Source organism: Corvus kubaryi, unplaced genomic scaffold (assembly GCF_017639235.1).
Source record: "Corvus kubaryi isolate FWS band 111438036 unplaced genomic scaffold, C.kubaryi_AGA036_p1.0 37398, whole genome shotgun sequence".
NCBI classification, from domain to species: Eukaryota; Metazoa; Chordata; class Aves; order Passeriformes; family Corvidae; genus Corvus; species Corvus kubaryi.
Window position 1 is genome coordinate 37,321,564 of NW_024581137.1, and position 12,524 is coordinate 37,334,087.

The 12,524-nt window shown below is 39.7% G+C and overlaps 1 protein-coding gene across 15 annotated transcripts in view; it reads right to left on the reverse strand.

Annotated features, from left to right (window-relative positions):
* Positions 1–12,524, reverse strand: part of ADAM22 (ADAM metallopeptidase domain 22) — a 129,029-nt gene that overhangs the window by 13,864 nt on the left and 102,641 nt on the right. For 2 of the 15 annotated variants that reach the window (XM_042043302.1, XM_042043298.1), the window contains exons 24-30: positions 12,339–12,447; positions 11,416–11,506; positions 10,078–10,095; positions 7,122–7,229; positions 4,140–4,240; positions 3,530–3,596; positions 614–724 (exon numbers count right to left, since the gene is read on the reverse strand). In XM_042043302.1, coding sequence (XP_041899236.1) covers positions 614–724; positions 3,530–3,596; positions 4,140–4,240; positions 7,122–7,229; positions 10,078–10,095; positions 11,416–11,506; positions 12,339–12,447 — 605 coding nt within the window. Of the gene's footprint in view, positions 1–613; positions 725–3,525; positions 3,597–4,139; positions 4,241–7,034; positions 7,230–10,077; positions 10,096–11,415; positions 11,507–12,338; positions 12,448–12,524 lie in introns of those variants that run through there. The other 13 variants (XM_042043300.1, XM_042043297.1, XM_042043307.1 and 10 more) reach the window with 8 other exon arrangements.

Here is a 12,524-nt window from a genome sequence, read left to right on the forward strand (position 1 = left end):
ATTTTCTTGTACTCGCTGCAGTACTTTTGACTTGAGTTTTTTCATTTGAAAGGGTCTTTTGGTAACCATGAAACACTCCCAATCTGGCTTCCTGTATTAGAAAACAGTGTAAGGTGGTATGAAAGCATGCAATTGTTGCACAACCATGTTGCAGGGTTTCCTGGGTCTGGGTATATTACAGACCATCATTCACCACCTCAATCCATCTGTTACAAAAAGGTTAAACTTGAGTTACTGCAGAGCACTACATGATACCATTGGAAAGCCCTCGGGCTGATCCTTCTGGCCACATGTTCACTAGCAATGGCCAGAATCCGCATTTCCTTTGAGTGAGAAATTCTGCTTTAAACAAAGTGTCCTTACACATAAGCCTAGAGCTAGACCGACAGCTCGATTTGGCTCGTAGCGCAACATGCAACAAGGCAAAAGACCTGGGCTCAAGAGTACTCATACTCCTCAGGCTGGCGAGGAGGAAGGGTAGCTAGCGCTGCATCAGCAGGAGCACCTCCAAGCAGTCACGGTGTTTTGCCACAGTGAAACTATCGTATACTAGGGAAGGGACTTTTCACAGGATAAAATGGCAGCCCAGGATGCAGGGGCAGGTGAGACTGACCTGTGATCCCGACTCCCTGTTTGGGGGTTGTCGGAACCCCCTGGGCTTATGCCTTGGGCAGGGATTTGGTGGGCGAGAGAAAGCCCAGGCTCAGATGCATGGGTTACCCGGCTGCAAAAAGACAATATATAACAGAAAGTCTAAACCAAAGATGTTCGTATCAGTTATAACAACGAGGAAGACAAATGCTTATAGGAAAAGCAGTGCAAATTAACAAAGGTCTGAATTGCTATCTGTTCCTGGGACCCGTTTTAACACAAGCTCCCAATTAAACTGTCAACTTATTCAGAAAACTCTTATCATTCCTGGATAATTCTAATTGATTTTAATAGAGAACTATTTATCAGGCCATTTCATCAACCATGTTTCTGAAAAAGCATTTGGCCTGTTGGCATTCCTTCTACATGTAATGAACCATCTGCCTTTAGTAAAGAATATTAATCTTGTTTTAAAAAATCTGAAAACAATTAAAAATGTCCCAAAATATCTTTAGCAGTCTCCTCAGAGCTCTACGCTTAGCATAAGCCTTGTTCATGTATGTTACATCCAAGGGCCATGCAAAGGTGTGAGCAGGACTTTTTTCAGGAGCTGCCCAAAGTGTTTGCCACTCCCTGTCAGTGCTGTTCATGAGGGCTGCAGACTTCAAACCTTGCTCAGTCCTTAAGAAATTTTGTTTAAATGATTAATGGCACAATTCTATTTGATGCTTGGCTGTATACAAAAAAAAACCCTGTGCATAATGTGTGCAGTTACTGCAGATTCATGCATACAACAAGTATTTTTGTAGGCAACCACACTAGTGTCCTCCTGCTTAAAAAAATAAAATTCTGCACAATGTAGGGCACCAATGAACCCAATTTTATAATGGTTAACTACAGTCTGCTAATTATAGGACACCAACACTGTTATCCCTTTTTTTCCATCTCAACAAGTATGCTTTATTGGACTCCTACGGGCCACACAGGTGGACTTCCTAAATACTGCTTCAGAACAGATTTCAATATTATTCTGTATTTCCCAGACAAGTTACAAAGGTAAATTGGCCTGGGAAAAGCCTCTGTGTATTCTGCAGCATTCTGCAGTATCAAACTCAAAGCAGCTGGTGTTGCTTTTTCTTTTTTCTAAATGAGTAAATGCTGGTCACAGTTAGATCATTCTCAATCCATTTTCTCGCCTTGCAAAGCAAGCTGTCTCTCTAACCAGAGAGATAATTGCCCTCTAATAGCCATCAGCAATTCTCTCCATTCCCCACTGAATTGACACAGCATGTGGATCATTCAGTGGGAGCTCTCTCTCCAGCTGGTGACAGGACTGCTAAGGACACTCGGACAAGCCGTTCAGGCCTGTGCAGTCCAGGATAGAGCTGATCAGCAGAAAGAGTATTTTCCTGCCTGGCAGGCCTCTCCCAGGAACACACACACTGTGCTTCATCCCCAAAAGGTTGCTGCATGGCCCTTGGGAAGTACAAGCCTCCTCCCTGTAGCATCAGGGCTGCTGCTGGGTTGAGAGACCACCGTAATAAGCAGCAAGAAGGAAAGCAGAGAATTAGGTGGAAATTCAGGGGCACCTTTAAAAGAGAAACAAATATACAGGGAAAAAGATTTCCAACTCACAATATCTCTGTCTGCCCACTTATTTAGTGCTCCAAAGTTCTCAGAGCAAATCTCATCTGTATTTTCAGCAGTTTGGCCAGGCTAATTTTGATTTTATCAAACTATCTCATGCAAGGAGAAAAGAAAACAAGCAAAATAACATCTCAGTAAGAGTTTATCAGCACAAAGACAAAGAGCACAAAGACTCTTGAGATAAACTCCTCCAAGGGCTAAAATTTCTGGCTCCATGATACTATTTTGACCATGCAATGTTATAATTGCAATGTGCATCAAAGTATTATTTCTGTAACTTGTAACATAGGGTTTTCTCTATGAACCCTTTCTGAGCCTGCTCACCTCAAGACAGTGCACTGCAGGTGAAAGAAAAGTTTCAGCACAAACTCAAAATCCCCAAACCAAAGAAAATGGGGCCCAGAGAGCAGTTAGCATTATTAGTTTCCCTGCAGGGTTGGTATCAAGCCCATTTGCCCATCAAGGTACACAGTTAGTAGTCATGATACGGGGAAGGGCACTGTCATTGCTACCATGGTCAAAGAAGGGGCCATTCCCGTGTGGCGTTAGGTGCTGTAAGAGCAGGCCAGGGCTTTTGACAAGCCCAGAAGTTCCCAGCCATTCACCATTCATTCACAAAAGGGGCCTGAACCAACAGGCTTAAGTACATAAGGAAGACTCTTTCCATGTGGGGAGCACTGCACACATGGGCTCTTCAGGAAACGTAACCAATAAATCAGTAAGCCATACTGGAAAAGTCTGGGGATCGGTCACTTGGTAGAGATTTTAATTACCCATTTATCACAGGGCTTACTCAAGACTGGCTGTTTCAGGCTTACAATGGCAAACTTCAAGGTACTCTCCAAGCAGATACCTCTCCTAAAACCTCCAGGAAGGTATGCAGAGACACAAATCTCTAACTCTGCAATGGCCCAACCCAAGGTGAAAACAAGGGTAGGAAACAGGTTATCAGAAACTCAGTATTGAACCAGGATACACTCAGCAATGGCAGTTTACTGTAGACAAAAGCCTGCAGTGATGGTGCAGGCTGCCACCATCATTGGGAATTGTTATGGGAACGACTGTGAGGAAGCCTACATAAAAAAGAAAATTGATAGTTAATTTTTAAAGAATACATAAAAAGAGGTTGAAATACATTAGCCAAACCATTTACCAGATTATCAGTCAGCAATCAGAATGGGCCACAGAGCAAAAATGCAGCTGTCTATTTTTAAGTACTCTTAATTTCCATCTAAAAAACATAAATATGAAAACTCTACTTTTGGCTTTGCTTTTTTAAATTCAGACTTACTCAGTTGAATTAGACCGTGGCCTAAATCTTTTGCCTCTGACTTTCTTTCTGTTTCCTCCTATATTACCTGAAAAAAATCAAAGGACAAAGACAGTAAAACAACTTGAAACTCACCTGCACCCCATGCCAAACTGTATATTTTTTTTGCATCCATAGCAAAAGAGTTGCTACCTCTAACTTTAACCATTTAAATCTCACAGGTCTGTTCCTCTTGATTTACCTCAGACACTTAGGTAACCTTTCTCTACTTTTTGCTGCAACTGTGCAGAGCAAAAAACTCCCTAATTTCAGGTGTTATTTGACAAAATCACTATGCTTCAAGAAAAACATCAAACACTGCCTGACAAAATCATAGAAGCTGGCAATAGTGAATAGACTTCTTTCTCTCTTTCATGTTAGCTCACACTGGAGGGAAAAATTAAATGTAATTTCTTTGTGACAAAGCACTGTGCAAAAAGGGTAGGGTGCTGCTAAATCCTAATTCCAAGTTAACAATTAGCACAATTTTAAGGAGTCATGCTGCTGTCCTAAGATCAACTAAACTTTCAGTGGAGCAGCAACGGTCCAGAGGCTGGTTTCCACTGTGGCCAGCACAGTGGTTCACACTTACCTTGCCAGGAATTACTCCTAGGCCTCCCATTTTCACAAATGTCTGAAATATGTTTTGTGTCTGGGATCCTTTCACTCCAGGAATGAGATAATCCATTTGACCTGGAATAGGAGGGCTCAGATGCGGTTATTGTTAAGGGTATTGTCTCACATCAATGTTAGCTCAGCGGTTCAGTCACATTCCCGAGGCCAGTGACAAAACACAGCCTAAGGTCTGTCTGCACTAGCAGAGCACCCAGGATTTCTGATTAAACCCTGCAGTTACGCCTTGCAGCTGTCCCTGCAGCGGTTCCATGTGCCCACGTTCAAGAGCCAGGCATCAGCACTGCTTTCTCACTTGTCTGCTGTAGAATGCACAAACACCGGCGCACACCAGATTTCCTTTGGATTTGCAGCTCTGCCTCAGTTCCTAGATGGAAGATGCTCTTACAGCTGTGCTCATTTCAAAGCTTCTCATTTCACAGTCAAGCACATCCTGCCTGCAGGCTGCCCACTCCCTCCCTGTGCTGCTGCAGGAAAGCCAGGACAGCTTCCCTCATCCCACTGCTACCAGTCTCAGGGGCTCAGGAGTTTGTGATGAGCATCCTCCCACCCAGAGCTGGTAGTGTCAGGAGAGAGGTAACTCTGCCTCATTTTTGCTAATTTTGAACGTTTATATTTTACCAGCCAATTGCTGCAGTATATACTTCTAAGGCTAAACTCAAAGCCAAAAATAGTCTTTTTATCTAGGTGCTTGGTGAAAACTGGTTTTTCTTTCCTCTTGCATTGCCTCTAAGAGCCAGAGATGTATGTGGCGATGTCCAACATGCAGGGGTTTGCAACAGGCTGCCTCTTGTTGAACTAGAACTGCTGCTTAGCTGTTTGCCCTGAGATCTACCATTATTTCCAAAAAAGAAGAGGAAGGTGAAAAATTCATAATAGGTGGCTTACTTATTACAAAGTCTTGCCCAAAGGAACTGTTTTTGTAGTTTTTAAGTCTGGATACTCGCATTTTTCAGTCTCTGCTTTCCTTGGAGGGCAGGCATCTGAGACACGCTCTTCAGTTTCCAGAAGATCAAGCTAATCACAGCCACACTAAAGCAAGCCCAGGGTTTCACTAATTCAAGCTTAATCATATGATGAAAGGTCTGAGAAACAACAAATCCACTGACAGATTTTTAAACACTTCCTCCTACTCAAGGTCTCTTTCAGGTTCAGGAATGTCTTGCTATATACTGGTTTTGTTGTTTGCTATTTCATAATAGCAAGAGTTATCATAAAATTATGTCTTAATCCTTGAACATCCTCTGAATAACAACTAATATTTCATAGTGCTTTCCAGCATGGAGAAGCCCAGGGAGCTGATGGCCCAGTCACTCTAACATCTCCCAAGAGATGCAATCCATACCAGCACACAGAGCAAACCAAAACCAGCCTGGAAGGTAGGAGGAGGTATCACTCTGGGAATTAAAATGGAAGGACTATGTCAGCTGTATCACAATGTTAATGGAATATTTGTCAGACTTACTTTTCCAGACTTGACAGTGGCACAACATACCTGAACTGGTGGTGGGAACAACAAAACTCTCTAGTACAGACAGACCTTAGAAACCATTAGCTTTTTGGAACAAATAATAGATAGAGACATACGAAATAAATGAAGTATGAAAAGAAACACAGATACTGAATGAAAGAAGAAACACATTATATTACAGTCATTTAAAAATAACTTTTATAAACTGGTATTTAAACCTGATACACAAAGCTATGAAAACTTGCTTTCCCAAGACTATTTTTCAAAATTTTATTCAAATTAAAAAAGATCCTCCAACACAAACAGGGCATCATTTAAGATTAATGCTTGCTTCCTGAAAAAACAACCCACACATCCAAAAAGCTGAATTTAAAAATTAGAAATAATTAAGTAATCACTACTGGAGTTTTCCTAATAAAATATTCATTAGAACAAACTGAATGAGGTTGTATATAAGATCAAGCTGCTATACCAAAATAGCAAATGTCACTACATATGTGTCCCTTCCATACAGTTATCTTTACTTTCATTGAAATAATAGCAAAGAAAATGGCTTCATCAACTGCACAGTTGTAGGCTGCTTAGTGAGGCAAGAATTGATAATTGCAGGTTTCCCATGAAACAGTTCACAACTGTCAAACCCTCTAGGACACAGTGCTTCTCATAAATTGTTTTACAGTGCTAGCTGCAGATTTTCATATAAAGGATCTCTAACTGCAGAGGAACAGTGAGCATCAGGATCTTAGCAATTACAAATGGCTCTCAATGCTTTCAGATGAATCTTCCCTCTTAAAATATTGGATTTTTTAGGCAACTGGAACAAAAACTGAATTAGTAAAATCTGATCAAGGGCAAAATCTACTTCTCTCTAATCTCATGACAGCAAGCAGAACTAAAGTCTTTGTAAAATCATTTTCTAGGATAACACTTGGTGACCATTTAGTATACTACTCTAGTAAGTGGAATAAAATTCAATCACTACCATCTTTAATATGAGACAGCAGAAGTCTTAAGTCAACACACTGAATCAATGACACTGACAAATAAAGATATAAAAATAACATTTATATTGAACATTTTACGTTTATAACTATTATTGAAGCAAGACAATGTTCCTTTTCTTTGATTACATGACCACGATTAAAAAATATGTTGGCATTTTATTTAATTTCTTTTCAGCCAGCAATTATTATTACAGTCTGCTTAAAATCAATTCTCAAGCAAAGATATTTGATTAAACAAAAATTGGTTTACAATGCAAAACTTTTTTATTCTGGCCTAATCATAATAATTCGCAGCTCAGGATACAGGAGAAAAATCAGTAATCAAAGCAAAGAGGAGGCTATTTCAAACATTCCACAAAGAAAGAAGAAAGAGTCAAACCTGCTGCAAAACAATGAAATGTTCTGACTAATGGAATAATGGGTGATGGAATAGGTAGAAATCTGAAAATGCGACAGAAAAGCAGACCTCTTCTTAGAACTAGATGCAGAGTTTGTGCTGACTCCAGGAGGCATGTCGCTATAAAAAGAGTCGGCCTCTCCCGCCTTTTTTACATAATCTCCCTGGGGTATTTGTCTAAAGTGTAATAAACATTGTAGAGTCAGAAAACATGACAGGAACTAGCACACACACAAACATGCATGAATATTAGTTTAAAAGAAAGAGGTAAGGATAGCAATCCTTGAGAAAACCTGTTAACCACACATAATAAGGCTATTAATAAATAACTCAAGCATCTGAGAGAAAACTCCCACACGCTTCTGTTATGTGCAGAAAAGTGGATTATGTGGTTTTGGAAAGGGAAAACAAGGAACACTTCACTAGTAAACTCTGATCACAGTTTTCAAAGTGAACAGTTTGTGATTCTTGAGACACTGGATAACCAGCCCAGACATTTCAAATGGCTCATCATGCTGGTTGCAAAAAGCACCCTCAGGTGCAGCACTAATATTGAGCCTGAGCTGAATACACGCCTGCATCAAAGAGGAGTTCAGGAAAAGTGAATGCTTTTTTTCCTTCTGAGGTATGCTTTCCATTTAACTTTTGCGATCACTATTGAATTCAAGAATAGCAACCTGTTGAGTTGTTTAAACCTCAGGAGGACAAAAAGCTCCAGTTTTTTTAACTGATTTCTTGTGTAAGGGAACCAACACCAGTGTCAGAGATTCTCAGCTACTCCTGATTACCACAGTAGTAGCCTCAAAGACACACGAAAGTAATGTGATAGTTTATCCTTTTCCAGAACTAGAAGCTCAGTTATGGTGCATAAAACTATCTGTGCATTAGAAAGTTCTAATCAAGTTATGCAAAGTTTTTGCAGACGGTGAATTCATCGCCAGCAGAAAAAAACTGCCATGCAAATATTTCAGGTATAGCTCCACCAGGTTTAAAAATCCTCCCAAATACAAGTAGTTACTTTGACAGTTGACTATTTCATAATATCAGCATCAGTATTTATTCAACCTTGCATTTTCCAAGACATTTTTGCTTCAGCCTGCCTCTATTAAGATGCACATTTATCAGGTTGATTCACATTCAGATTGTGTCCAACAACAGACCTGAACTGGGACCTCTTCATTCCATATCTGAGTTTCTATTGCTTCTGAAGTATGTAAAGTATATAACTATATGGCACATAAATCATTAGTGCAATGCAGTACTTCCACACTCCACCTTCCAACACCTCCCGAGTTTCAGTTCTTGTCCCCTTCCTCGGCTGGCACATGTTCAGAGTCGGCTCAGTGCGGGCAGCTCTGCTCCCCAGGGTTCCTCTAGAAAACTGCTCTCTTGCTACTCCATCAGAAATAACTTCTCCCATGTATCTGTGCCACACTATCCCAGCTGGCAGAATTCTTGCTAAGTGGCTCTTTTTACCACTTCCAGTTTACTTGTTTCAGTTGCTTACTAGTACCAAGTATCATCCTTATGTCACGCTCAAAAATATTATAATGGCTTGTCTTCGTTGTTATTTAAGGAGCAATCTTTTTTTTTTAAAAAAAAGGGGACAGTCTGGACAATCTGGTGGATATTTTTTTTCCATTTATGGAGCACTCCTTGTACTTAGCCAAAATTATTCTATTTAGAAGTCAGCCTGCAGAACTTCATTTTATGCATGAAGGAGATTTAGTTACTAAATATCTCCATAATCTTTAAAATGATGGAGTCCTCCATTACCTTCAGAAGCCTCAGCTTATGGTGGTTTCCACTCTGCCTGTGCTCTCAGACAAAGCTGCAGACTGGCTGCACACTCACAGCTCTCTGGCCATGAACTAATTACTGGAGATCAAGATATCTGCAGAAGTTAAATTCTCTACTATTCCAGTGCAAACATACATGGGGTGGACTCTGTCTCTGTTTCAAGGTTTTATCTGCTCTGTCCTCAACCAATACTGAAACATCCACAGTAGGATGACCTGATGGCCACATTAGTCTGCATTTACAAATACATCACTTCCCCCTAAGCAGCACCAAACCTTAAATTCTGCCTTACTTGCGCTGGGTGGCATTCACTACCCACCAACTTCTGCATAAGGCTTGACTTCAATAGCATTGCCTTTTTCTTCTTACTGTACCTGTGGCCTATCTGACCCTGTAGCACACAACCAGCACTTGACTGTGCTTTTCCACTTATTGAAAATATTTTGAGCCTGGCAGAGAAAGCACTACACGAAGGGGAATGGAGAACAAGCACAACGGGTAGCAGCAACAAACAAAGCAGCAGCTTGGACCAGAAGGCAACGATACAGGCAGAAAACAGGGGAATTTGAGAAATCCTCTTATCTGTGGGGGACTGGGAGAGGAAGGAGCCAACTCCTTCCCACAAGACCCATCTGCCAGGCAGATGCCTGATCAAAGGGAGGTGGTCTTCCAGGAGCCAAACACAAGTCACTAGGAAAACCGTTTATTTTTGGCCACAAGCTTGAAATGGTGAAAGCTCAGCCCTGTGCTGAAGCCAGTACAGTGCTTTAGCTATGAATCAATCGAACAGGGTGCTGGGAAAGAATGGGCTCTTCGTCCACACAGCAATTTAACTGCACTGTATTTTTAACTGCAAAGAAGCTCCACGAATTACTTTGTATCAAAAGGCTCCTGAACATCATGTTAATATTAATTATTCAGTTCTTAACCTCCCAAGAACACTTTCATCTCTAATAGCCAATTTTCAGTCTCTCTTATTGGAAATATTCTCCTGTTTTCCTAAATAAAATAGTCTATTGCAAAAGTATAAAAAACATTATTTTTGCTACTGAGTCCAGTGAAATCAGGATTTCAAGCAATGCATTTATAGAAGACTGATTTCATATATTATTTAAAATATGATAACCCATCACAATATTTTCTTCATAGCATGTAAGTGAGCAAGAGAGAAGAAAAGCTATTTTCAGAGACTTCTAAGATACATTCCATTACTTTTATCACATACCTCTGTCTTCTGTAGTTTCTTTCCATATAAACAGAAGAGAAAGGAAAAAGAATGAGTTTTTAGTATGCAGGTACACATGGTCAGTAAGACCGAACAAATGTTAAAAGAAAAGCACATTATACAGAATGAAACTTTTGCTCAAAATATTTCTGCAAAATCACTTCTGAAATAAGCATATTTACAAATGTAATAAATCAGAATAAACAAGAAAAATATATTCCTGTTGATGGCTACAGTCAGTGCTGAGTGTAAGGTGCAGTTCATGATGGGTTTAAGCCTATTCACTGTGAAGCTGCTAGTGAAAGGTGCACTTTTGTCCTGAACCTCCAAAAACTAATCCCACTGGCTAGACAGGATCTCAAAATGAGCCCTTAACTTTTAAGAGTTTTACTCTAAATAAAAGTCCAGATTTTCCGATACTGCCAGAAGCTGAGGGTGATATACCAAGACAGCATAACCTACTTTTCTGCTACCCTAATCTTCATGGTTTTTTCCAAATGCTTCCTTCCTTACATATTTCTGAGCTGCCCTCAGCCTACCTCAGTCTAGCAAACCAGCAGGGGCTGTGCCACTTTGTTATGCCAAACCACTGGGGCTGTGCCCCAGCCATGGCATTGCCTGCAGCTGAGCCTGCCCTGCCCTCCAAGAACACCAAGGACCTAGGGACAAACGACTTCAAGAGAGTCTTGCCCAAATACAGATGATAAAGTCAGTACCTTGAATCTTTTTTACTACAAGCAAAAAACATAAATCCCTCTGTTTTTATAAGAAATTCACAAAAGAAATAAAACAGAAAAGGACAGCTCAGGCTAATATAATTCATTTTGCCTCTCAGTGAGCACTGACAGCTCTACACCAGGAGAGTACTTGAGCCTTATTTACAAATTGCAGATCGTGGCTACCAAAAAATGTGCCTGAATTAATTTCAGGTTAAGCCAACTAAATATAATCATCTATTTAAGCAAGCCTATGGTTAAATGCTTTGCTGACTGACTGAAGGCTAATCTTGCTACATTTACTTCATCATGATTAAACATTTATAATTTAATCAGATCATATTCTTGTATTTCCTTTGTCACATACAGTAAAATCATAATCTGATCATCTAAAACAAATTACTAAATGAGAAATAAAATTCAAAATAAAGTTCAAGCTCTCTAAAACCACACACAAATGTAAGAATTGCTTGAAAAATATTAGTACAATTAAACTGTTACTGTATATATATTGTTGAATTTGGATGGTTTTGATGTTTTGAATTGTTCTTTTCATAACATAATCAACTATCAGATGAAATACGCATATTTTTAAACTGTATTAAGAACAGAATTTACTTACTTGTAACCCCAACCAGTTATTCCTAAAACGAGAGCCAACACTATAATGGTGCCAGCAATAGCGCCTATTATTATATTTGTGCTAACCACACCTGGAAACACAAGAGGAAAAATATACATGGTTTTAGGAGAAAAATACACAAAACCAGTAAATGCACCATTTTCAACAACCAGCTTGAACAACTTTCACTAGGCTGATTAATTATAACCAGTGATACACTCTTGAAGCATAGCAAGGACATAAAAAGATCACTTGTAAGTCAAGCTTTGACCTCTGTTTCCCTTAACTGCATGCTTGTTACATGGGAAACTTGTGCCAGGTATACCAATACAATATTATCAATATTAAACTGCTTAAGCATCCTTACAACCTGCCCTAGCAAATACATGCATACTCTAGAATAGAAGCGACTACTTGTTTGGTTTTGCTCAAATCCCTTCCACAGCTGAATAAATTAATCAAAGGAGACGTTCTGGAAGAAGTCTGCCCACAAGGATTTCTAATGACAAACATTTACAAGCTCATTTTTCCACAATATATCTTTCTTTTGTATGCAAGACTAAGCTGAATAAAAACTTCCACTCAAAAAATGTAAAAGTCAAGCATTACCTTTCTATCTAGATATGGAATGTCCCAGTAACTTTTTGCTTGTCCAAATCTATCAGTATGTCTAGTAAGACCACTCAGATGATTGGGACAAGCCAGGTAGAACTGGACCCACTGATACCAGTTCCCAAAGATGCACTGAGGCCTCATTTGCAGACACTGAGTGTTTCTGCTGTGGGAAGAAGAGAGGGGAACGAGGCTCCTGATGCTGCAGCATGTTGTGTACTAACTGAAAGAGTAGGAGACCTAGTTTTGCTTAATGAACTTTCCTCAAATCCAAGCTTTTTCAGTTGTTGGTAAAAATTGTAACAACATACCTTTATTCATGGCATCTTTATCAAAAAATAGATCGTCTTTGATGTGAGAACTGCAGTCATCTCCTCCCCAGAATCGGTCACAGACACACTTTATTTCATTGCTACAAACCTGCAGTCAAAAGTGTAGCTCAGAAAAAAATCAGATTATTAATCCATTCCTGTAATTAATACCTCAAGTATAGGTAC